The sequence below is a fragment of the Corvus moneduloides genome, chromosome 3, assembly GCF_009650955.1.
Source record: "Corvus moneduloides isolate bCorMon1 chromosome 3, bCorMon1.pri, whole genome shotgun sequence".
In the NCBI taxonomy this organism is placed as follows: domain Eukaryota; kingdom Metazoa; phylum Chordata; class Aves; order Passeriformes; family Corvidae; genus Corvus; species Corvus moneduloides.
In genome coordinates, this window is record NC_045478.1 from 63,879,453 (window position 1) to 63,905,667 (window position 26,215).

The 26,215-nt window shown below is 41.1% G+C and overlaps 1 protein-coding gene across 11 annotated transcripts in view; it reads left to right on the forward strand.

The window, feature by feature from the left end:
- The window catches only part of ARID1B (AT-rich interaction domain 1B), a 329,572-nt gene that overhangs the window by 259,679 nt on the left and 43,678 nt on the right, over nt 1–26,215 (forward strand). For all 11 annotated transcript variants that reach the window (XM_032101926.1, XM_032101923.1, XM_032101928.1 and 8 more), the window contains 2 exons: nt 4,026–4,205; nt 10,544–10,871. In XM_032101926.1, the coding sequence (XP_031957817.1) occupies nt 4,026–4,205; nt 10,544–10,871 (508 nt within the window). The remainder of the gene's footprint in view (nt 1–4,025; nt 4,206–10,543; nt 10,872–26,215) is intronic.

Here is a 26,215-nt window from a genome sequence, read left to right on the forward strand (position 1 = left end):
AAAAATTGCCAAGATGATTCTGCATTGTTAAACTGTTTTTAATACAGTCATTCTTCACGTATGTAAATGTAGTATAACAGCTAACTAAACGAGGAGAATGCTTCTGACAGGGTCACTTTATTCAGCTACTTCTGAAATAGCTTAGTTTGCCAAAACCCACTCAAGTGTTTTTTCAATAAGTAATGTTTTGTTGTGATGGCATGTAAAGCATCACCTCTATCTCTTTTTATCACTAATATTAAGGGAAGGGAGTAGATTTGTTCACTGATGAGTATGTTGTCACTGCAGTTTCTAAAGGCTTAACTCATAGCTGTTTCCTAGCAGTTTAAAAGACAGAACAACTCACCTTGTTGTCACAGGGGTTGACGTGTCAGATGCAGTCTGGCTGTTGAATCACTCCACTGCCATTACTCCAGTGCACCTCTAATGTAATTCTACTTCCTTTCTTTACAGAAGAAAACTTTTATCTTAGATCTAATTTTGTGGAAGAAAATTTATTTGTTTTTGTATCGGCTATAAAATGAAGTTGAACACTAGGGAAAATGTGTGTAAATAAGGAAAAATGAATGTATGCCAGCTGCTCCCTTTCATTTCTGATAAGATTTTTAGAATTGATGTTGTTTTTTCTTTATGATGCATGCATGTTAATGTATTGACCAGGAACCCTTTTCTCTCTAAGACATCTGAGCTGTCTGCAAATATTTGAAATACTTCAAACTCATGCACTGATCTCTGAATGTTGACTGGGCTCTCATGGAGGTTGATGAGGATAGACTCCTCTATGTTGTAATGGAATCCAGATCACAGTAAGAACTGTTCTTAGCTTCTCTACATCATATCTGTAGCTGAAAGGACTCCTCTGCTCGCTGGAAGGAAATTAGAGCATGTCTTGTTTTGACGCCATGCTTCCATGTACCGTACAGACAGTAACAGAACACAGTATAGCATAGATACTCTTCCTGAATTTCAGGATTCCTTTTCCTTAATTCTTTACCTGTCTTAATGCTTCATCTTCTTTCAAGGAAAGATAGCAAAGCCAGCCTTGATTTGAGAGGAATCTTACACCGTCTGAGATGATGAAACCAATGCCTCACGTCAGAAGCAGTTTAGGAGTGTGTTCCTTTTTTGTTGTGTTAATCAACGTCTTTATTAAACTAAGGCTAGAGCATGAGTTTGAGTAGTATCACACAGTTATCTGTGCTCTTGAGTTACTGGCATGCCCTCAGCTTAGTTTTGGCCAATGCCCATTAGCACTCCCTGAGCCACAGCCCAGAGCATGGATAAGGCAGGACAAGGGACTATGCACAAAAGTCATACAGATAAGATTACCAGGATTGAGTGGGAAGGTTTATCTGGATGGACACAAGTGGCCCCACTCTCTTCCTGGCATGTTTTATTTATGACTGTACACATAGCTGCCCAGTCCATTCCACAGCATCTGAAATGAATGAGAAGGAGGTTACTGAAGAAGAGGTCATTTGAGTAGAAACACTTATTTTACTTATTACTCTGGTGCCTTGAGAAGCCCTTTTGACAACCAGTAGAGCTGGTTAAAAATGATAATCTCCATGTTTTTCATTAGACATTAGTCCATGTTCTCCATTAGCTTCAACAACCAGCAGTCCTTCTGCGTCACTACTGGAAATTACTGTACCAGTAGCTTTTCAGTGTATCACCCTTCCTTGTGGTGTTAAGAAAAGTACTACTTGCAATAATAATGGGGCTGAAAAACCTTAATCACTAGCACAGTGTTTGGAAAGTTGCCTCATATAGATTTAAAGGTGAACAGAAAACCCCCCCCCCTCACTTTTGTACTAGACACAGGAGTAACTTCACTGTCTTTATAATAAAAATCTTAGTGTGACCAGTACAAATTTTTTCATTCAAATGGATCCCACAAGTGTGATATATATGGTGTATGTCTGTCAGGAACATGGGCATTTATTTCATACAGCCATACGATTGTATTAGGTTTCTAAATTACTTACCAACACTGTCAGCAGAAGGCATAGGCTTTGTAATAAGAGTTGTACCGAGGGTAGAACTGTTTTAAAAATCAAAGGGTCTATTCCAAAATACAGCTAAATGGAGAAGGTCATGCAAGTTTTCCTTTGCAGAAGTGTGGAGTTTTCCAACCAGTACAGACCAGTTTCCAAGCTGCCATTTTGCACTCAGTTTTTTCTGTGCCGTGTGTCAATGTCTGCTCTACCTCCAGAGAAAGTGCCAGGCTCTGACTTAGCAGTTCAGGTGTGATCAAGTTCCTTGTCTTGGGGCTTGCACAAAGATCAGGAGAACTTGATGCATATTCTGCCAAATCTTGCAGTTGGAGTTCTAGCACAATAGAGGTTGAGCTGTTTGTTGCACGAAAGAACTGGGCACAAGGGGTGCAGAGTCATCTCATCTCCTGGTTTTTCTCCTTATGACCTGCACCTCAGTGTTTTCAGTTACGAGTTTGATCACACATTTAATTATGGCTCAGAAAAAATTACCTCTTTTCATTAATCAGGCATTGAGTGTTTGGGGGAGGGGGGTGGTGATGTTTGGTGCTAACCAGTGGGAGGACACCCCGGTCCTGTGGGAGAGTCATCCTTTTGTCTCCTCTGCCTCCTCCTGGTCACCCATGTCTGTCTGTCCTCACAACTTGCCTTTGCCTCTCTCTCCCCTTTTCCCTTCTTTTTCTGATCCTCCCATCAGCAGCTTCTGGTTGTTCTACCTTTCTATTATTCCCTCCCTCATGTAGGGAAAGGTGTAACTAGTGCTGCCAGGCAAGGTGTCTCTTGGCTTTCAAGTTCACACCTCCCCACACACATGCCACTAAAAGGAACGGGGCAGATTGGAAAGGGGCAACTTTGATACGTAAGGCTTCAGCTCTCTGTGGCCCCAGAGCACGGGATCCTGGGCTGGCAGCTGGATGGGCCGGAATGCAGCAGTGCCAGGGCCCTGATCCCACTGGGCAGCCACACACCGGGGCTCCCTCCTCACTTGGCACGATGGCAGCACAGCCAGCACTGGCCTGTGGTACGCATGGGTTTTGCCCCGCAGGGAAATGGAAAGATGAAATTTAATATGCAAGCAGAACAGGAAAGAAAGCGGATTTCCTCCAGAAATAAAAAAAAAAAAATCCCTAAACTTTTCCAGCACATCCTCTTCAACATTGGAAGCAGCACTAAAACCATTCAAGGTATAAAACATTAGAAAACCAGCACCCCTACACGGACATTTCACAGGCAGGATTGCAGCATTTTTCCCAGTTCATGAAAACTTCAAAAACCCCACCACAAAACCCTCTTCTTCCTTCATTTAATAGGATAAGTTCTGTTCCTTTATGTGAAGCCTCTAAATTTTATACCGTTTCACTAGGCCTCTTGCTGTAGCTTTTGAACCTTAAATTAAATTGGGATTCATTAATACATTTGCAAAAAAGAAAAAGGAGAGAATGCCATAGAATGTGCTGGGGAAAGAGTAGAAGAAGGACCTAGAGCACAAATACATAACAAAACAACTGTTATTTCTGGCTGGTAAGACTAGTCTTCACACAGAGGTAAATTTTAGCTCTGGTGAGTTTGTTGGCAACAGAGGAGTATTTACAGTAGGTTTCTATATGCTGAAGTGAGGCATTTTGGTAGCAACATATAATTTTGGAAGACGTGATACTCTACCGTAAGTCATCAGGCAAATTCCCTAGTACTGCTAATTAGGTAATGCATATAATTGCCTTTAATTTTTTTTCCTAAAAGTTGTTTTAATTTTAAAATTAACACCCATTTGTAACTAAGCAGTACTGCCCTGTCTTTATTTTACAAGTAAAGGATTTCAAACCTTATGTGTAGGTTTTGGTGGTTGAGACATCTTTGCTGACTTGGAGATGTGTTTGGTTTTGTTTGTATGAACAACAGCAGTTTTCTGGGTATTCTTAGTCTGAGATAACTAAAGAGGGTTGGTTTACTTTAATGCCAAAGATTTTTTAAAAACAAAGAACCGTTACCTGAATATTAATTTTTGCTTTGTCACTTTTCTCCCTTCAGGTTTCATGGCAGGCATACAGAGGAACCCCCAAATGTCACAGTATGGACCTCAACAAACTGGACCTTCCATGTCACCACACCCATCACCTGGAGGTCAAGTGCATCCTGGAATTGGTAGCTTTCAGCAGAGTAATTCAAGTGGTACTTATGGGCCTCAGATGAGCCAGTATGGACCACAAGGTAAAATGCTTCCTGGTAATAGATACAGTAATTTTTTTTTTCTATATATATGTGTATCATATATGTGGGTTGGTGTGTTAAAAACAACAGAAGCACACACACAACACTCCCTAAAAAAAAAAAAAAAAGGCTAAACAAATAAAGCTGTTATCCAAGGTGGAGCTGCACCTTGTGGAAGAAGCTGTTTCTGTTATTAGCACCTTTCTCTGTGTAAAAATAGTGACCTAAATTAGGCAAGGAAATGATGAATCTGTGGCATTGCCAGGTCTATTGTTTAGGAGCCCAAGCATGTCATCTCTGTGATGAGGCTGCATTTGAGCGAGCATGGAATAAGGGTCACAACACCAATCCCAAAATAAGTCTTTTTTTCTTGGATGAAATCCCAAGGCCAACCTGAAATTGCGTGGTGACTTCGAGGGTAAAGTCTTCTAACAAGCATAATAATACAGTGGCTACTGTGGAAATAGAATATTGAGCTCTAATGCATATGGTTTGTGAATCTTAACTAACCCTTTAGACTGAAAGAGACAGTTCTTTTTATTTTGCTTGTTTGACAAAATTGGTGGGGGAGTAAAACAAAAATAGAATACACAATTTCTGCCCCTGGACAACCTTGAACTTGTCTATTGTTTTGCCTTTAATGGATAACCTTTATAAAGTATGCATCTGTTTAGGGGTTTAATGAAGTTGAAGTCAAGCCACAGAATATATAAGGGTCAGTATTTTCTTTAGAGGTACATAAAGAAGCTTTTCTATTTCAGCACTTCCTACTATTGCTTTCTTACTTAAAAGCCTCAAAAAGGACTTGAGCCAGCAATGGGAATTTCTGTAGGGCTCAATGACTGGCCTATGCTAGTAAGGATGGTTATTTTAGTCTCCACAGTTTCTGAGAACTAGTTCTGATGTTTGTTTGCAAAGAGCGTTGCTGCCCTATGCAATGCTCCTTTCTGTTTCATCCCTGGGTAGCGTTTGGTTTAGTGTTCTGAGCACAGGGCTACAAGCCAAGATTTCCCAGTTTCTAATTCTGGCTCTGCCTTTTACATCATCTTTCAACTTAGGCAAGTAGATTCATTTCTCTGCTTTGCCTTCCTTAACTATAAAATGGGGCTAGTAATGCCTTATAGCCATGTGCGAAGATTAATTACCTAACTCCAGTTGACTGGTGCTTTCCTTTTATTTGGAAAGCATTTTGTGGCCATAAAATGCTGTCCAAGTGCTTATTTTTATCTGCACAGTGAGCAACTAGCTTAACTGGTAAAAAATCCAGTGGATTTATGATGTGCTATCCTGACTTCCAGCTGTACTGCTGCTGCTGAGATTCCGAACCATGGGAATAGTGGGTGTCAAGTGCAGTAAAACATTAGCCATCCACACTGATTGAATGGAAAGGTTTTTGTACTAAATCAATGCATTTAAGTAACACGCCAAATACTACTTTCTTTTTTTGCTTGAGTTCAGCAGTTCTTTTCCTCCCTCTGTAGATGAAAGTGCCTATGTAATGATTTTATGGGTCATGGTCAGGAAGAAACTGCTATTAAAAAGTGAACTTGAGGGACAGGAAGAAAATGAGCATCATTGTCATTAACAGGCCGCTTCAGAAGGGTTTGGTGAATAGTGTGATGGATGAAAACCATGTTCTTCTGCCAGTGTTTGGAAGGTACCAGTGGTTCTGTGCGCTGATCATCATAAAATTAGGGCCTTGCAGACTGTCAGCTCTATAGGTAACAATTAGACCAGAAGAATACTACATTTTAACTAGGCTAATCTAACCATTAATAAAATCCAGGTATGACGATAGTGATATATTCCAAGTTATGTGTTTACCTGGATTTAAGGTTTTAATAGCGTTTTTTCATTTTAAATAAAAGTAATCTGTAATTGCAACTCTTAACATACCCTATTACAAAGCATAATCATATGCCAGCAATGATGAATATATAATAATGTTATCCCATATGCCTTTTCCTGCCAAAATAGGAAATATACTAAAAATTACCTGGGTTGAAACCAAGTTCTTAATTTATTAAACTAAAGTAATTCTCACAGATCTGATTTGTTTTCCATGTTTTGTTCACATAGGCCTTCTTCCAGAATATTGTTAAGCTTAGGCTGGATTTGACAGGACTACTTGTATTTTCATATATGCATCAAAGCAGTCTGGACACTAAGCTTTTGATCCAGCTTTGAATACTGGATTTCACTATGTGCTGTCCTGAAAACCATTGCTTAAGGCTAGTGTCCTGTGTGCAGTGGAATTGCTCACCATTGTAAAGACTACACCATTAAGTTTGGATTGGAAGTATTAGCCCCCAGTTCATAAGAGCAGAATGATCCATTTCATGCCTATGGTTGATTTATTTGATTTTTGTGTGTTTGCATGACACTTAGATCTATAATAAGAGCAGAATGTATTTTCCCAGGAAGCAGCTCTGTACTGGGTCCTAGTCCAATTCTCTGAAACCATTTCCTACAAAAATAATAAATGGCTTTGGCTCTACACTTCTGTGTGTGTCTGGGATACAACACAGGAGCATGCAGTACAGAACATTAATTTTAATTTTTTATTAAATCCCAGCATTTTCCTGTCCCCAAGAATAAATTAAAAAAAAAAAAGAAAGAAAAGCAGAGCAAGGATGGAAGTTGTTACTGAAAGAATCTCTTTGATTTGTATTTGGACAACATCTAGCTTGGGGGCTAATGAAGCCCTGGTCTATGACCCGAGCATCAGACTGCTGTCACAGCAAAATGTCCATTAAATGCACTCTGGAGAGCAGTCGGATGCCGTAGTCAGTTGGATCTTTTAAGACCGGGGCAGGGAAAAGCTTCCTGTGGATCAGTAAAATGTCTCAGAAATACATCCTGTCTCTTCCTAACTTTTCCTACTCAATTCAGCAGTAAAGCTGTTCTGTGGGGATATAACAAAGAGGGAAATCACTACTGAATATGTTTCCCCAGAGCGTCACTATAAGTTAAACCCCCTTTTGCTCATGATAAAGTAGTATGAATTGAGTATTTGTGCCTTGTAACCTTTAATGTTGGACTCATTTCACAAAAGCACTTTGCTGTCTAGCTCCCACTGATTTTAATCCTCGATTTTAATTAAAATTGGTAGCATCTTAAGGATGAGATGCCCTGAGTATCTTGAGAGTCTGGACCTCTGAATCCAGACCCATGTATGCGAGAGCCTGTGGAGCTAAGACTTAAATATCAGCTGTGTCTTACTGAAGTCCCCTGGGTAAAATAGTTTAGAGGAATTCAGAACAACACATTTAAATTGTCTGTGGAAGAAAAGCTTGATGGTTAAGTGCACATGTAAAAAATTCTAGAACTATCCTAAGATGCTATTTTTAATACGATGCATCTGATCTATGTCTCTAAAGCAGAGAGCAAAGCTAACAGGTAGTTCTCAAATTTCCCTCTTTTCTGTTTGCCTAGAAATGGCAAGATCTCAGAGCACTTTGTTCAGCAAACCTGAACAAAGTGGACCAGGGTTTCAGCAGTAAGTATGAACATCTGTCTTTGGCAGGTTGTTAGTCAGCTTTTTTATACTTTATCTTCATTACACTTTTTTTTTTTCCTCCTGATTCCTGTTACAGCATTGTTTTTTCTCATGCATTAGAGATGTAGTCTCTCTGGGTACAATTCTAGTCTGCCAAGGGGGAGTTGGAATCAAAAATCCCTCAGATATGGAGGGGAGGAGTTGTTCAGTAGTATTGTGCAGCCGCTGTTGCCAGGCTTGTACCCACTTGAAAAGTGTGGGCTCTTGAACTTGGCTGCCTGACACGTCCAGCTGATGTGGGCTGGCCTAGCATCTGCTGCATTCATTGTGTTTAATGCTGCATCCATCTGTTTTCTGTCAAAGCCACTGCCAACAAATTACTAATCTATTAGAGAAACATGGAAATAAGATTGCACTCCTCATTCCTGGCAATTCCTCTTGTATTTTGTTTGGCTTTTATTTTGCCTTTTTTTTTATGGTCTGGGAAAGGTATAAGAATAGCTAGTACTTGAGGTATTGAGGAAATGCTTAGGGGAAAAAAAAAAATGGAAAAAACCATTGAAACTTGTTTTCCTTACTAAAAAGATACAACTTCCCGGTGCTCTTGGATGTGTATCCCTGGAGATGAACGATTAGAACCTATTTTAACTGAGCCACATATTTTTATGGAGAAGATTCCACGTTTTTTTCTGTGTTGTGCATATGCTGGAAAAGCCAAAGCACAAAAGATTACGTTTTTTGTCCCAATTCAAAATAGCATCAAAACAGCGGTAATGTTTTAGCATTGGTGTTTGCTCCTCCACGCGTGCTGCTGAATGTGCTTCGTAGACCCTAAATGACAAAACAAATTGGCTTTATGTAAATTGGACTGACAGTAGCTGCCAGTGATCATGGATATCAGGTCTGCTAGTCTAGGGAGGGAATTTGCTTCACTTTGGGAAGTAGTGTTACTAATAGCATGTACATAAGATGTGCTAACTGCTGTGCATAATCTTTGAGTGCACATATACACTATCTTGCTGTATTACATTTTTCTTGCACAAAGCAGCTGGAAACCCAGAGCAACATCCAAGTTGTGTGCTGTTGCCTGTAACACATAGCAGAGCAGTGTGAAACTAGTCAGCCCTTCAGTTTGTAGTCACATATGCTGGATCAGATGCGTGGCTTGAGCAGGTCTCAGCAACCAAAACTCCGGCTGGGGGCAATGGCTCACTGAACAGAGAACAGTCAGCTGCCAGCAGCCAAGCCTAGAGGAGGAGGAGAAGTGACAGGGCAGTCTTAAGCCAGCATAAAGCTGAATCTGGAGCCTTTCATCTCTGCTGAACCACATACTTCCATGAGGACCCCCAGGCAGAAACTTGGATTTTAAAACAGGAGAGAATGGTTGCTTCATTTCCATGGGAAGTGTAGGTCTCACACGTTCTCGCCGAGGAGATCTTGTAGTAGAGTGAGTCAGTTACAGGGTGGAGAGGAGAAGATTAGTGAAAGCACAGCAGAAGGAGCATATGAGTTAATTATGTGTGCATTCAAATGATGGATGAATATGTTTATTTTAAATACAAACGGGGATTGGATGCCACCAACTCCTCTGCCTGGTAGCTGAGGCCTGAGGAGAGGCATGGCTGATCTCCACATTCAGAGCAAGAGTCCAAGGGCTTCTGCCTTCGAATAAGCGTGGGAATATCTGAGAGTAATCAGGAAACTCTGCTGTGTGGCATCCCACAGGGAGGGAATGGGTCATGTTTCCACTAATCTGGATGAGATGGAAATGAAGACAAGTCAAAACTGATGACTGAAGTAGTGCAATGTGATACGTTTCCTAAAATAGTATTCTATCATATCTTTAGCTTGCTTTTTTTTTTTTTCCCTCTTTCTCATGCTGCTTGGGTTTGTTTCTGTAACACTGCATGCTGTATACTTGCTTTTTCTTGAGATTTCAACGTGACAGGAAAATCAGCACTCAAATGAGTTAAGCTGCTGCAAGCAGAGCACTTTACTCCAGTGACAACATAGATTGGGTTCAGCCATCCTTCGTAAGGCACCTGCTTACATTAGCATCTTTGTACTATTGCTGCTTACTTGTGTAAGACTAGTTTTCTCAGAGGAGGTGTACTGTAAGCTACCACCCCTTCTGCTGGCATAGCCAAACTGAACTTACTAGGAAAGCAGGGGTGGGGCAGGAGGCAGCAGGAATCTTTCTCAGACCCCAGCAGTTATCCTCACCAGTCTACTCCAAATCATCTCTGACTCAAATGGGCAGAACAGTTAGGAGCAAGAAGCCTGTTGCTGAAACTGCAGAAAGACAAAGGAATGAGAACATGAAATTACAAAAATAAGAGTCTTCCTTGATCTTACGTAATGGGCTTTTTACGTGCCACATCTCTCTTTACTGCATAAGACAGTCGTGTACTGTGTGCTGTGCTGATAACCCTCTGGAGGCTGTGCTTTTCTTTATTTCATGATGCCTCATAACATATATTAGACAGAAAATGTTTGAGGGTACATGAAAATCAGGTTCATAGGATCATTCAGGTTGGAAGAGTGCTCAAGAGCTGTTCTTAACTGACCTTGTACTCATATCAGGGTCAGATAAAGGATCAGACCAGGTTACTCTTGGCTTTATCCAACTGGATTTTGGATGCAGGGAGTCTACAAAACCTCCTTGGGCAATTTGTTCTGCTGCTTCTCTGTCCTCATATGTAAAAACGTCCTGACTTTGAGGCCAGCGTAGGTCACTTCAGTTCACATGTGTAAGTTCTGCAGCTGCTAACTTCCTAAATAGAAGTATGTGCTCAAAAGTTTTAATGTTTTTCTTTGTGCTTTTTATCATTTTGTTCAGGAAACTACTCCAGACCACCGACATACAGCGGTGTGCCCAACACAAGTTACAGTGGCCCAGGACCTGGCATGGGTATAAATGCCAACAGTCAGATGCATGGACAAGGGCCAAGCCAGCCTTGTGGTACCATGCCCCTGGGACGGATGCCATCAGCTGGGATGCAGAGCAGACCATTTCCTGGAAACATGAGCAGTATGACCCCCAATTCTCCTGGCATGTCTCAGCAGGGAGGCCCTGGGATGGGCCCACCCATGCCAACTGTGAACCGTAAGGCACAGGAGGCGGCTGCTGCAGTGATGCAGGCTGCTGCAAACTCCGCTCAGAGCAGGTATGCGCTCAGGTGAAAGAAATTTAAATAAGTAGGAATGTTTTCCTTGTAATTTCTGAAGTAACAGCACTGTAGAGGTGTGTGAATGTGCATTTATAGATGTTCTAGCTGTGCCCTTATCTCTGGGAGGAGATGGTGTGTCCGAAGAATACTTATTCTTAATCATCTCCTTTTCTTAAGGAGAAAGCATGCTGTTGCCTGTTTGAATTATCCTCTCAAAAAGCAGTTGTGACAATGGAGATGATGGCCACTTCTAGTTTGGTTCTTGGCACTATAGGCTTTAGGAAAACCCACAGGATTGCAGTGACATTTGACAAGCCCTCTGGAACTTTAAACTGATCAGCTGATTATACTTTTTTTATCTCCAGTAAAGAGAGAGCTAATATGTCCTCAGCAGCTTGCCCCTGCCAGGGAGTAAGGAAGCCTATGAAGCTGCCCATCAACTCTTGCATCTACTGCCCATATTTTGAGCAGCAGTGCTGATGGCAGTTCTCTTCTGCGGGATGTTCTTGTTCCTGAGCAGGCCTGCAGAGGGGAGAGGAGGGCAGGCTGAGGGGAACAGCTGGAGGGGAGAGGCAGAAGGGGACATAAAACCAATCTGTAGTAATCTGGAGTTGATTCCTGCCATTGTGCATCCATAACAGAGAACCTGCAAACAGAACTGCAGAGTTTGGAGCCATCATATGTCTTCTTGTCTCCCTTTTGGCCAGCATAGCTACATGTTGCCATTTGTATATGGGTTTTGGTAAAAGGCAGTTTTCTGTTCATGTCATTCTTAAGGTGCCTAAATATTTGGAATTAAACCTTTTTTTTTTTAGTGAAGTATTTCAGATTAAGTAACATCCACATTTCCCTGGACTCAAATAATTCCTGGCATATTTATTACCTTTTTCTGTTGCAAGAAGGTCCATAATGTTTGAGAATTACAGAAATCTAGTTGCACTCTTCTGGTGAACATGTTTTTATGTGTGTGTGTTGCTCACTGCACTTACACATATGCGTACACAGATGCCCATACATTCATCCAGGTATTTATCAGTCAAGACCAGTGTTTGTGGACACTAGAGTTGCTCTTATTCCAAGATGCAATGTTAAACAAGAAATAGGAAGCTAATGTGTCCCTGTATTTGTTGCTTTCTTGTTTTGAGAACTTGAAAGGCAGGTGGCTACTAATGATAAGCAGCAGCAAACTTTTAAAACAATAACAGTAAATTTAGTGTGCTTCATGTTCTTCCTTAGTAAAATAGAAACAGGTTCCCTTAAAATAGACCATACTCCAGCAGATATCTGTGAACCAGCAGTCCCTTTCTTCTGTTGCTTGTTTTAACAGACCTGTCTAGTAGGATTTATGGAAGTCTGCTTCTGTCTGTCTGGTTTAGGCTATAAGCTGATAGGTCAGGCACAAAGGAATAAATAGGCCATCACTGCAGCTGCAGGAACAGGATTTCTTTATAATCACAGAATGAAAGGAAAAGCTCACATTTGTTGGTCTTGACAGCAAGAAAAGACTTTGTATTAAGTGGAAAGCATTTGGTTGTGATTCAACTTATACGTTGGGCATAGTGTGTGGTGTTTGATCAAAAACTCGGTTAAATGATTACCATTTCTATCTCACACCTTCCTCCCAAGTCAGTTTCGTAGAACTGCTTTTTCTTTCTAGCTCTGACTGGACAAAACTGCAGCATTTCGGAGCCTTCCTATCGCATACTGCCCATTCCAGTGATCCAGCACCTATGGAAGAGCAGTCACTGAATTTCTGTCACAAATACTGACAAAAGGGTTGTTTATAAACTGCAAATTGGGAGGAACTTGTCACACTGCTCTCATGCCAGGAGATTGCAAGCACACTGTTTTCCTCTTTGGTCTCAAGTCAACTGTAGGGGAGAAAGCATAATGGCTTTTGGCTATTCCTGCAAGTCCTCCAGACTCGCATATGGAAGGAATGACTTGACATGTACTTGACAGTGACTCGGATTTGTGATACAGATCAAATCCAGAGAGGCTGTTCTTTCATTCTGCTTTAGGCCACCACACATTAGGTCACCCACTTATCCCATCCAGTCTGGGGCTGTTTTCTTCACAGCACCCAAACTATGGCAACACTCAGGCTCCTCAGTGCACCAGCCTGACCAGTACAGGTAGGTAGCAGTGTAAACTGGACTTGCTGTGGGACCTTAGCATTCTTTAAAAATGTTTATGATCATGCCATCTGGCTGCTGAAGGAGTATAAAAATCACATGAAATAAACAGAAATACTTGCATTGTAGAGGGGATTTTAGTTTTTTGTTTTCTTTTTACTAACATCACTGTGACAGTACAACGAAAATCTGCATGTCGCTCACTCACACACCTGCATGGCTTTTGGCACAGCTCCATTTCCTTGTGACTAAAAGGGAAATGAAGAACCTCATCATGGCTGATGAGATGTCTCCTTCCCCTGACCCAGGCACCATCTTTCTCTCTTCATTGTTGGTGTTCTTGTCTGCAGCGGTGCTGCCAAATTTTCTGGACTTGGTGGTATTGTCGCTGCTGCCTAGGCAGAGAACTGCAGCCCCCAAAGTATGATCTCTTTCTGAGAGATGATGTACTGCGGGAGTGATTACAGCATTTCCTAATGGGATTTTCAAGGAAGTTGTAGTACCCTGTAATTGAGTGTGCATGTATTTGAAAAACTAGTCTCTAGAAGATTTTTAGGAGCACTAAGTATCCTTTGCAAAACATTTGCCTGAAGCACAGGTACTGTTTTCTCACCAGAGTCCTTCACACTGTTTTCTGTAACCATATCATAAATTACAGAACTGGGAGAAAGTATCTGTGTTGGCTCCCAGCCTGTTGCTTCCTCGCAAACAGGTCCATCTTCATTTGAGATTTAACCTTTAAGGACTTCCCTGCCATCATGTTAATTCAGTTGTTGCCTCTGTAGGAAATCTGTAATACCCAAATTATTGCTGCTGTCACAGCAATTAACAAGTTTTAATTACCAGTTTTCTGTAGCTGCTAGTTTGGTTTTTTCCTTAGTAACATTGTTCATATATATGCATAGAAAAAGCAGAAAGAAAACTAAAAAATTAGAACACAAGTCTACTGGTTATCCTGTTCAAAAAACAAAACTTAGTGAAATGGGAGAGCACTCCCACCATACTACTTTGCCTGACTGGAAAGACATCCACTACTGTATGCCAACAAGCATGAGCAGTGCCCAGCCTTTTTCTTTGAATGTGTTGAGTTTATAAGATTCGGCTGTGGACCTCAAAAACTGTTGGATTTTTATTACTATAAAACACCCTCCTCTGTGTAGAATTCAGATTAAAATTAAAAGGTTGTGTCATAGTCATGGTTACACAGCAGTATTTCTGTACAAGTTGGTCGTGATCGACTTCAAGGTCAACTTGTTGACTCAGTAGCCAAGTATCAATAGGGGAGAGAAATTTATCTTCAGCTGTTAATCCACAGACAGGATCTGTCCTTCACCAGCTCAGGAGTCTCATTTAGACTTAGAACACTGGTTTGCCTCTGCCTTGCCAAGCCACACTAAGCAGCTGTATAAAATGAATTTAAATGGCATGCATCAGAAAAAAATCTCTTCCACTGGGGCCTAAAATTGATGTTCATTAACCAGGGCAGGATGATCAAGATCTGAGTGTCAGCCAGTTATACCTAGGTGTCATCCTCCGAGCAGACTACCACCCTTTTCATTAGAAAAGATAAAAATCACATAAATGAAAGTGGTGGCTGTGGAAGATACTAGGTTTACACCATTTGAATTAGCCTTTGACCTCATCTTGAGATCTGCTTTATGTTAAGCTTAGATTAATTTCTACAGTTACATAATACCTTCCCTGTAACCTAAAATCTTACAATGTGCTAGTCTGTCCTCTGCATGCAGGCCAGTGTTTCCCAAATGATAACTAGCATGTCAGGCTAGAGAAAAGAAAGGTGTTTTTAAGACCTCTTCATTGAACCTCTTCATTGTTTCACACTGCCCAGGGTGTTCAAGCTTGCTCTGAGTGAAAGTTCACAGCAGGCAATGTTAAATAACTCTCTAGTACCCTGTGTAGTAATTCCCTTCATTTTCAGGAGGAGAGTATGAAGGAACTACGAAACAGTGTTTTCCTTTTTATATTTGTCTTGTCCTGGTCTCAGCATAAGCATCGACTGGTGAGGACTCTATGTTAAAGACCTAATATATCCATGTAAGAAAAGACTCTTCATAACTTAGGTTGACATTGACTGAAACCCCAAGGGCTGGTTCTGCTGCTGGAGACTGGAACCCAGAGGAGACCTTCAAGGACCAGGTGGCTCCAAAAGATCAAGTCTTTTATCACACTGTGGCTCTTCTTAGAACCATACATGTATCTATTATAGTGATAGATAAATACTCCTGTGTGCACAAAACTGCAACACAGTAAGCCTTCAGTAAAAACAAACAGTTTTAAGCATATGAGATTGTGTTTTCCCTGTTTATGTGAAAGGCAGCAAATTTAGCCAATATCTTCTAGTACCAGCCAATTTTGATCTCCTCAGTTCGTAGATGCCCAGCTTGAATCTTTGCAGGAGTATGTGTGCACTGTCTCTGAGCTTTTGCTTCCTACAGCAAGTTCCTAGTTTAAAACTGATTATCAGGTTGGCACCTGAAGTCAAAAGACATCTTTAGAGCTAGATGCTTTTCACCATCACTTTCAGCATCTCTCATTCTAGCGTCATTCTGAGCATGTCTTCTTAGTAGTTGAAAGTGTGACTGTAGTATATGGAAAGGTAAAAACATAGTTGTAAAACAGCTGGCTTGCATGCTGTTAGAATTGTGGCCTTAGAAGATGTAATTCAGTGCTAGGTGGCTGTAAAATGTGCATCCAACTGGATGTTAAAATGAGCCTTTTGCTGGTGCATCTACAGTTATCAATACCTGAACTAATTACAACAAAATGAGTTTTGATGTGCCTACATGAGGAGCAATCCTATCTTTGAAGGCACCCCTTTGACCTCAATGTACCTTAATATGATTCTCAGGATTGCATGTTGCAATTTTGTAAATTAAAGCAATTTTTTTTTATAGATTGAGTGAATTTAGAATTCAGTGCCATTGATTTTAGAGGTGACGATTCAGACAGTAGTTTATTAAACTGAGGAATTGGAAACCAGCTTTGCTATTTGCAGCCTCTGGTCACTTTAAATCCTGGCCATTGGGTTGCTAAATTGTGGTGGATATTTACATTATCTCCCGCTGATCCCCATGCGTGAGAAGTGGTGTTCAGTCTCTAAAATAATGTATGATGTGGCATTGCTTTGATATACTTTTAGGCATTCTAGAATGTGGTTCTGGTTCTAAATTACTTAGCAACTGGTTAGATACCACAGCCTCATTGTAGTGTGGTGAGAAGAATTTAGTAAGTTTTTAATCAGTCATAATACTGATCTAGAAAAGCTGCACTGATATTAGAGAATTTCTGTTGTACAGAGAAACACAATTAGCATAAATTAGTTTAAAAAGTGCATTCTAGATGTCTTCTTCTTAGTCTGTGCATGTGTATACATGCACATGCACACTTGCACACACACAGTCACACTAACCTTCCATCAGCTATTTCTCTCCTGCTATGTATGTATAATTCATAATCCATGTTGCTGGTGCCAGCAAAGCACTTTTTCTGTATTATTTTCTCCAACAGCAGGGTAATGCAGCACTGCTGATGGACTAGAAGGTACCGGTGAGGAAATACAGTAATGGACATGGTGCATTAAAACGTCAAAAGGCAAAAGAAGGAGGCGGAAATGGGGAATAAATTTTTTAAAGAGAATAATAATATAAATAAAACCCAGGACTGTTTTAGTTGTTTTACATCCTAGTGCCTGTCAGTTTTGTGCAGTATTTTCCAGTCTGGCCCTTTTGATCTTCAGACTTGGGTTTAAAATTCTAATTGTGATTTTGAAAGCTGCAGTTTCGTAGCAGGAAGTCTTGAAGTGCTCCAGTAAAACTTACCGTCTTTAATCCTTGGAGAGAGTATATGTTTTCCATTGTTTTCCCTTTTCCCCTTAAGCTTGGAGGTGCTGTTCTTCTCTGCTGGGAAGTTCAGTGGAGTGCAGGAAGGTTAAGTACTCATTCAAGTTTCTTTGCTTATTCAAACCAGGCTACTTCCAGATGAAAGGCTGCCAACTGTGAAATCCCCAAAGTAAACTAGGCTAAGATAGGACTGGTAGCCATAATTGGAGCCAGGGCCTTCGTTATCTGTTGCCTTTGAAATAAGCCCCTGGCAAGAAAGGCTCTTTCTGCCTGGTCTTTTATTTAACATTCAGTCACACGGAAGGAGTTGCTCCTGTTCAAATTCAGGCCATTCACAGTTCTCCAGGCTCAAGCTGTCTGGTCATTTCCGCTCTGCTCCTTAGAGATCCTGATGGGTCACCTTGAAATGAGCCCCACTTGTAGTTTCAGCAGGGTGAAGTGGTTTTGCTTCTTGGCCTAAATGGCTGTATTGTCTCTGCAAACCCCAAATACTCCTGTGCTGGCTCCACCTGAGGCTGGAGGAGATTCAGTAATAGCTGGAATATCTTCTCCCCAAGCTCAGCTTCCATGTGATTTGAGGGGTTAAAAGTCCAAATACTAATGCTTACTGTAACTGTAATTTCTAAGGAAGCTATTAACCAGTATTGACATATTTCTCTTCTAAAGGATCCGTGCTTCTTTCCTCTTCATGAGAAATAGTCATTTGTATCAAGCTGATTTTTTTATTATTTCTTTTTTTCTTTCCCTTGTGTTTTACTTTTCAAAGCAGAATCATGTGTGACTTTTTTCTATAATGTATTAGGAAGGAGGAAGTTCAGCTCAGCTTATATGTATTTATTATTGTACAGGGAAAGCTAGAAATCTTCTGTGATTATTTTATTTAAATGGAGATGCATTTTATGGATCAGCTCAAAATTGCTGATAAAATCATGTAAGAATTGGAAGAAACTTTACATGCTGAGCTAACCATAGCCATTTCTTGTGGGAGACTAAGAGAAATACATTTTTATCTGGAATTTTGTTTTACTAAAAGGTAAATCCATCATTTTGGAGCCCTGGTTGTCACCATGCCGCAGAGCTCTTGCAGGCAACCAGTGATTTGGGGAAGCATTTTTTTCTTCTTTGGACTCATCAATCAAGTCGACTGCTGTATGCTGTTCGTGCCATTAGAGATTAACCACAGACCTCAAGAGTCCTACTCTTTTCCTCCTTCAGAGAGTAACCGTTCTTAAATTGTAAAAGCAGGAGTGTGTTGAGAAGGAAGCATGATTTTCAGTCATGAATGAGAATTTTCACTTACCTCAGAGACACTTCTAATTCGATTAGTATTGTGTCAAGATTATTTTTGGCTTGATTTGGTTGCGTAGGAGATTCACTGCCCTCTGTAGAAAGAGTAAATATTTTGAAACAGAATTGCAGTGTAGGACTTCGTGTAGTTTATTGACATTCTGCCTCGCCTCAGGGTCAGATGTTACACAGAAACTGTGTACCTTAAAATATGATCTTCAGGAAATTAAGAATGCAGTACTTCATTAATTGATACTGTATAAAGAATAAGGGAGCATCTTAGATTGAGTACTCTTTCTTAGGCAACAAAAACTATTTCAGATGAGGAAACAGTTTACACAGTCTGTCAGAAGATCTACTAGTTTAAATCACAGAAGTGGTTAGGAAAAAAAAAGCCAAAACAAAATAGAAGAATAGCCATCTGTTTAATGGGACTCATGAAGAAAGCTAATTCTGTGACTGCACTGTGTGATTTGGCACATAACACTGTGCAAGTACAAGACTGTGATTGAACAGCCTAAGATTCTTGTGACAGAAAGGGAGAGACATAAAAAATGGTAGGAGGGTTTCTAGTTTTAAAGGGGGTTTAAGGTTTTAGGTTCTTTTACAGTGGTGATATTTGAGAGAAAAATAAACAATTTTTTTTAGCAATGCTGCCTGGGGAAATATGAGTGGGAAGAACCCTTCACTTTGTTGATGAGCTCAGATGGGAGCACCCGTTCTAGCTGGACACATAAGTAGCCTTTTAAGAATCATATTAAATAATAACCTAACAGCATGAGATTTTTTTAATGATGGCTGTCAATCTTACCAACACGTTAAATACCTGTTGCAGTGGTTGCAGTAGGTTTCAGGCATCTATTGAGACAAAGATGAAGAAGAGAGCCAACTGAAATCATGCTGTCATGTGCACTACATTGCTCTTGTGAAACTGCCCGGTGTGCCAGAGAGCCGAGACTGATGGTAACAGTGCTGGTAATAATATTGATAAACATATAACTGCTCCAGGCCATTGGGCAAAGATAGGTGAGTGAAAACATGTCTGCTGGGAAATCCCTCTGGAGAACTTCCTCACCATGCTGCTGCACATGCACAGTTGCATTCAGCGTCCTGCTGTCAGCCAGATGACATTTTACTATGAAAAAATACACTGAAGAGCTGGCATGAAATGATGAGGATTTTATTAGATTTTCAGTTGGTTGCTAGCACAGTGCAGTCCAAGGTGCTCAAAAGCAGGGCGAGGATGTGACTGAACATGGTGGTGGGAGACAGCATCCCCGGGTGAAAGATGAGGGAGCTCAGGGATTGAGCCTCTCTCAAGACAGTGTCCCACCAGAGGAAACTGAGTGAGTGAATAATTTTCTGTAGCTTTTTAGCACCACACTTTGGTGACCTTCTGGCTGTTTATGTGCTGGGAACAGACTCTTGCCACATTCAAGTAATCTTTCTGGGAGAGAGTTCATAGGGCCTTCCGACTTTTTAATACAGCTATTTATAAACATGCACAGAAATAGAAGATGCATAGTGAGAGTTGTATGAGTCATTCTCATTTTGATATCAAGTCACACTAAACTAAATCACCCTTCTTGACATTCTGGTTCAGATTGACAGCATCATGCCATACAGGGCAAATTTCTTTTTTTCCCTATAAACCCGTTCATGCATGCTCCTGCTTGCTGGACAGATTAAAGCAGCCCTCTTTTATGCATCACGCACTCCACTTGGGCTAAGAAATGTATCCCCTCAGTGTTCAGATATCACATCTGATGGGGACAGTTGTGCAAGCAAGTTGCTGTTAGAGCTGCTATACAAATCCATGTGTAGGGAAGGTTGGCAGAGGTTACCAAGAGCAGAGCTCTGATGAGTTTACAAGCCATTTGACTTGGCCCACTTTTCAGTCATTCTCTGCTTTCTGTCACACAGCATTATATTCTATTTATCCAGTACAGGTTGCACTGAATACCAAGAGCTTAGTTTGTTCTTACACAAATAAATTCAAATATGGAAGTGTTGCTGCACTTGCAAGAATGCTGTGCAATAAAGGCATTTCAGGGGTTCCCTGTGGGTTTGAGGAGTGGTGACCAAATGCTGTGGTCACCATGAAATTCAGACCAAAACCACTTTAATTAACACAAATGGAACTTTATAAAAAGAAAATCAAATAGCTGCAACCTGCAAACAAACAAACAAACAAAACCCTACAATATTTCACTATCACTAAATGCTTTTCAGTCACACACCCTTCTGTCATTAGGATCAAATGAAGTTAAGGATTTATTTTTAATAGACTTGTGCTGTGTTTTCCTCACTGTATTCAACTACTTAATTATTCTTCTGGCCTTATTTTAGATCATTATTAATCTTGGATCTCCTCCTCAGTTTTTATTATCTGTAAAACAGGATAGGGAGATTTATTCTGATCTCAGCATGCATTCAGCTGTGCAAATGTTGGGTAGTTGTGTTGTTATTAACATCATTACTCGTGAATTACATTGTGCCTCTTATGTTGCTCTTCAAGAGTTTGATGTGGTATGACACTCCTGTTCTGTTGGGCTTTAAATGGCTACCACGTAGGTAGCCTGTCAGGCAGATGTTTTCACTGGAAAAATGGTTAATGTGATGACAACAGCTTGTAAACAAACAATAAGTTTTTGTGACTGTTTTGCTAAGCAGCTCAGCATTGAATCAGTGTGGTAGGAACAACTAATTTTTAAGTTTCTCCCCCCTCCTTGATTGTTCTGTAGTAAAATCTAAGCAATGGAGATGATGCTAAAGGCACAAGTATTTGTGTAAATCAGAAGAAAAATAATATATTTAGAAAGGCTATTTCTGTTACTCTTTTTAAAAGTATCTTGCACAATAATCTTTGGATCAGCCAGACGAAGAAAACAGTCAGTGTAAGCAGTCCGACTGCAGCGGATGACAATTTGCACTATCACATAATTACAGTGCTGAAAATATTCCCCCATTTTAGCGTTGCCATTTAGGCCTGATTGTTGAGAAGAACAGTTTTGTGTTAGTTCTGTGTACCTCCTGTCAGCAGACACACATACACACACACCCCTCAGTACAAATCTGGATGCTTTTTCATTTGTGTGTGCCAGTGCTTTGTCAGTGTATTTCAGAACTTTGGCCTTCCATTTGCACACAAGTACACATGCACAAATCTAAAATTTTCGCTTTCCTTCTAACTTGAAAAATGGCAAAAAGTCTTGTGGCAGCCCTAATACCTGTCACATCAGCAGCTTTCGTGGTTGTTTTTCTAAAACTTTGTTGTTACAGTTGCTGAGCTTCCCCACTGAACAGAGGAGGACATATAAGTCCAGGCTAGTATACTTGCAGTATAGTTAGTAGAAGCTAACTAGAGATGATACTTTGTTTTCAGATACAGTGATGTTAAATTTGTTTGTTTTGTTCACATGGGAACTGCCTTCAATGCCATTTTGTAGCTGCTCAAGCCAATATTCAGGCTTCATTTGTCTTGGCCTTTGCTAAGAGTACTATGAACCTCCAGGCAGAACAAAGTAAGCAATGTTGGGGTTTATTTTCCCTTGCTCTCTTCTCCCTCCTTCAGTTCTCCCATATCCACTGACAACAGAAATGGTTTCACTTCTCCAAGGAAGCCCATAATGTAGCAAGAAGGAAAATCCATAACAAAAAAGCATATGTATCTGCCTGCACATGTTTATGTGTAAATTCTCCAGGGAGAAAGCATTCACAGGTCTCACTCCTGAATTACTCTCATTATAATAACCCATTTGGTGTCAAAGTGTGACAGATTATAAGCGCTTAAGGCTAGTCCCAGCTCAAGACAGATTTAAATAAAGTACTTCTGGTTATTGTGCAGGTCAGTGTGTTTAAATAACAGCCCCCCAAATCATACTTTGACATTTAAAAGAGAGAGGAAATATTGTCATGCTGCAGACCTGGCACAGATAAGCACAGGGCAATTTGGTCAGTACACTGTGATTTGTGAGTGCAGCCTAACGCAGTCATTTTCACAGTTTGTAATCAAGTAGCCACCTTAGCAGTGTGTCAGCATTAAAAGAAAAAATGTTCCTTTTAAAATGTTTACACAAATTACTCCCTTGAGGTGCTGCAGTGCATTGACTGCAAAACTGATGTAGGTTAAAGATCTGGAGCAGAAATGGCAAACTTGTGGGCCATTTTTTTTTCATGAGCCAATTGCTCAGGTGGCCAGGTCACAGTAACAGGATAATTTCTCAGGTCTCACACCTAGGGCAACATAACTGGGCGAAATCCCTACATTAGGTGCACTGTGTGGCAAGTGTCAGGAAGCACAGTGCCCAAGTACCTAACTAACAGCTGATACGAGTTTGTGACCACCAGGATTTGTGCAGTGTGACTCAGTGCCATCTCTTCCCTACCTGAGCTGTGTGCCCCATCTCTGCTCTTGTCCCTGTTGCACGGCTCCTTCAGCATCACCCCATTGTGCCACATTTGGACTGGGGCTCCCCCAGCGTTTGGCCAATGTGGCCACATCAGAGCCTGGCCTAACTCAGGGCAGGGTGCACGAGCTGAGGAGCTGAGGGAAGGCACATGTCTGGTAGCACCCTGCTTTGGAAGCTTCCCTGTGAATCCCTTCCTTCCTTCAGGTGTATCTGGCTGAGAGGCTCCACTTGTGCTAGAGGGACCGTAACCTGTGTTTGCCCTAGGAGTAGCAGCATTCTGTGCATCTCTCCCTGCTCCTTCTCCTGCATCTCTGTTTTATCTGCTTTCTCCTGCGTACCTACCAACCTCCTGGCCCTAAAAATCTTTGGCACCTAGTGAGGATGCTCCCAATCCTTTTTCCTTCTTAATTTCCTTCTACTGTCTCCTTCATTTCCATTTCTTATGGCCCAGAATCTCCTCACTTCCATCACTTCTAAACTCTCCACCTCTGAAGCTTTCTTCTGTTCCCTAGACATTTCCATGTTGGACTCACCTCCTGTGCTCAGGCTGCCACAAGGCTCATAGAGAAGCTGGATCATTTTTTTCTGGCTGTACAAAGGGCTTTGCTCCAGTGTTGCAGATTGAGAGAAGAATACAAGGCATCAGATGCCTCTTAGGAAATCCACAGAAAGTTTTAGAACTTGATCTCTCTGTACACAGGAACAACCTGAGCTTTGACATGTTTCCATATGAAAAGTTGTGTCTTCATTTCTTGTCTTGTGAAGCATAATCCATTTCTGTCATCGTCCATAGCTAAATTACCACATATACGTCTGAACTCAATTTTGTAGTGAATTCATACTAATTCAATAAGAAGGAAGATGACAGTATAAGTCTAGCATAAGGTGACAAATCTGAGGAGGTACTAAATCACATATCAGGAAGTATTAAGCACAAGGGCTGTAGAGTGACTTCTGTGTAGCAGTTGGAGACATGTAAAACTTAGTGAGGATTTCAGGTCCAATTAAAGGAAGGCATTTCAGTATAAGAGACTGCTCAGCAGCTGTGATCACTTGTGCTTCTGTGTATTGTCAGTGCTGCTCTTTCTAACAATTTCTTTGTTCTGCTTTTTAACGATGACCAGATCTTGCATGTCAACTCCTCCTCTTAAATACATGGACTTCTGCATTAGCTCAGAAGACACAATTAGATCTGATGCTGCTTGTTTTGCAGAGAAAAGAGATTAAATGCAGATTAAGCTTTGGGTAGATTGCAAATGAAGGAAAGCAAAAGATCAGAAGAACCTCTTAAAAGGAAATGGTTTGAATTTGAGCAGTTGTACTATGGACCCAGGAGTACACGAGACTGTCAACAGCACAGTGAAGCTGACAAGCTAAAATCATAGGATCATTCAAGCTGGAAAGCAACCTCAGGAGGAACATTTAGTCCAACCTTCTCCTCATCAGGCTCAGCTTAGAGCTTAGGGCGTTATCCTGTTGAGTCTTCAGAATCTCCAAAGATAGAGATTGCCCAGTCCGTTTGGGCCTCCAGATCTAGTCTCTCACTGTGTTCACTGGGAAAATGGTTTCCTTGCATCCAGTCTGAACTTAATGTGTTTTCACTCTTGCCCAGTGTGTCTTGTCCCCCACCATGCCCACTGTGAAAAGGCCAGTTTCCTCTTCTTGCTGACCTTCTTTTAGGTGCTATGGAGCTGCTGTAGGTTCCTCTTGACAGTTGTCTGCCCCAGGCTGAATGAGGCCTTATCCTTCAGCCCCTCCAGGGTGAGTGCTCAAGCCCTGGCCATCTAAGGGGTTCGTTCACTGCTCACTCTAGTTTATTATCATCTTTTCTTTTCTTTTCTGGGGAATCCAAAACTGAACTTGATACTCTAGATGGAGTCCAGCAAGTGCTGAGGAAGGAGGGGATGATCCCTTCCATCCCTTCCAAGAGTTTCTTCCGTCTCCCAACTCTGCACCTCATCACACAGCCCAGGATGTTGTTGGCCCTCTTTGCTGCCAGGACAGTCTGCTGGCTTACACTCAGCTCTATCTGCCAAGATGCCCAGGGACTTTTCAGGAAAGCTGCTCCCTGTAGTCAAGTCCCAGCTGGCACCACTGCAGGGGGCTTGTCCTTCCCAGGTGCAGGACCTTGCGCTTGTCCCTGTTGACTTTTACAGGGTTCCTGTCAGCACATTCCTCCAGCTTGTCCAGGTCCCCTGAGATGGCAGCCCTTTCCTCAAGCATAACAACTGGCTCTGGCATTATGCATTGTTAAATTGTCAACAGAGTAAATAAGCCATAGAAAGCAAGCAGATCCTCTCTTCCCACTTTAAATCTCTTACAACTGCTGAATTCTTGAAGATCTACTTGTAGCAGTAGAGCAGGAAAAAAAACTTGTAGGCTTAGAGACTGAGTTTAAATTGATAGGATAATCCCAAATTTCTATTGGCCTGGCTGCTTTTTCTTCTAAATGGGAAAAATACATTATCTGGGATCAAGGTATTGCAAGAGCAGATACTCTAGCTCATACACAATGCAGGGTTTCTCTGACCAGTATGTTTTCTAACATGTTGCCTGCATGCAGACATGTCAGGTACTGACGTTTCCTTCATTCCCTTGGAGGGTAACTGTATCTCACCATGAAGACATCTTTTCATTATACTAAACTTCAGTGTTTCTTTTCTTAATTTCTTCCTATTATTCCTAATTGCATTGTCCCTAAACAACCCAGCCCTTGGTGTTTATGTGGCAAATACTGTAAAATTGTTTACTTAGCTGGGTTTGTTCTGCTATAAAATTCATAGCTGGACAGTTGAATTTTTGCCATTAGATGTCACTACATGCACAGCAGACTGTTTTTAAAAGGCTTGATTTTTATTTAGCACCCCAGAAAAATGGAGGAGGGAATTGGGAGATGTAGGAGAGAGTCTGGTACTGTAGTATGTTGGATATGCCTTAACTAAAAGCAGCACAGAAGGAAACATAAGATTTTTGACTTAACTCCAACAACCAACAGATGATGCTGTGACCTTAAGCATATATAAATATGTTTAGCAGCTGCTGTGTAACATATTTATAAGTGTTTAGTGACCTGGAGGTTAATCAAAATGAGTTTGGTGATCTCAGCTCAGTTCTTAATGGACTCCACTTCATATTATAGCACTGATGCAGCACAATTTGTCACAGTCGGCAGTCTTTACTCAAAGGAGGCCTACTGTGGAGTGAGAATTAAAGGCTGAAGTAATACCTGATTATTTCTCCCTAAAGAAAACTTTCCATTCCAAACCATCATAGAGCAAAATAATATGTGGAGGAGCTCTGTACTGCTCACTGCACCCAATCTCAGAATAAAACAGCATTTACTCTGGCAGGATGTCCTTTCAGCATTACTGAATTAGCTCACGCGTGCTGCGGGTCAGGGCTTTGACAGGGGGCCGGGAAAGGACGAAGTCCTGCCAGGGATGGTGCTGAGTCTTTTCACTTGCTGGGCTCTTTCCAGAGATGGAGAGCTGTGTCCGTTCCAAGTGCAGCATTACATAGGAGGATGAAAGGGAAAGGTATTGCCTTGCCAGATGAAATTTCAGAATTAGGCTCTGCCATTCAGGTTCTTCTGAGTACAGAAGCAATTTTTTTAGACTTCAGTTGTTTTCTTGCTGCCCTGGCCAAAG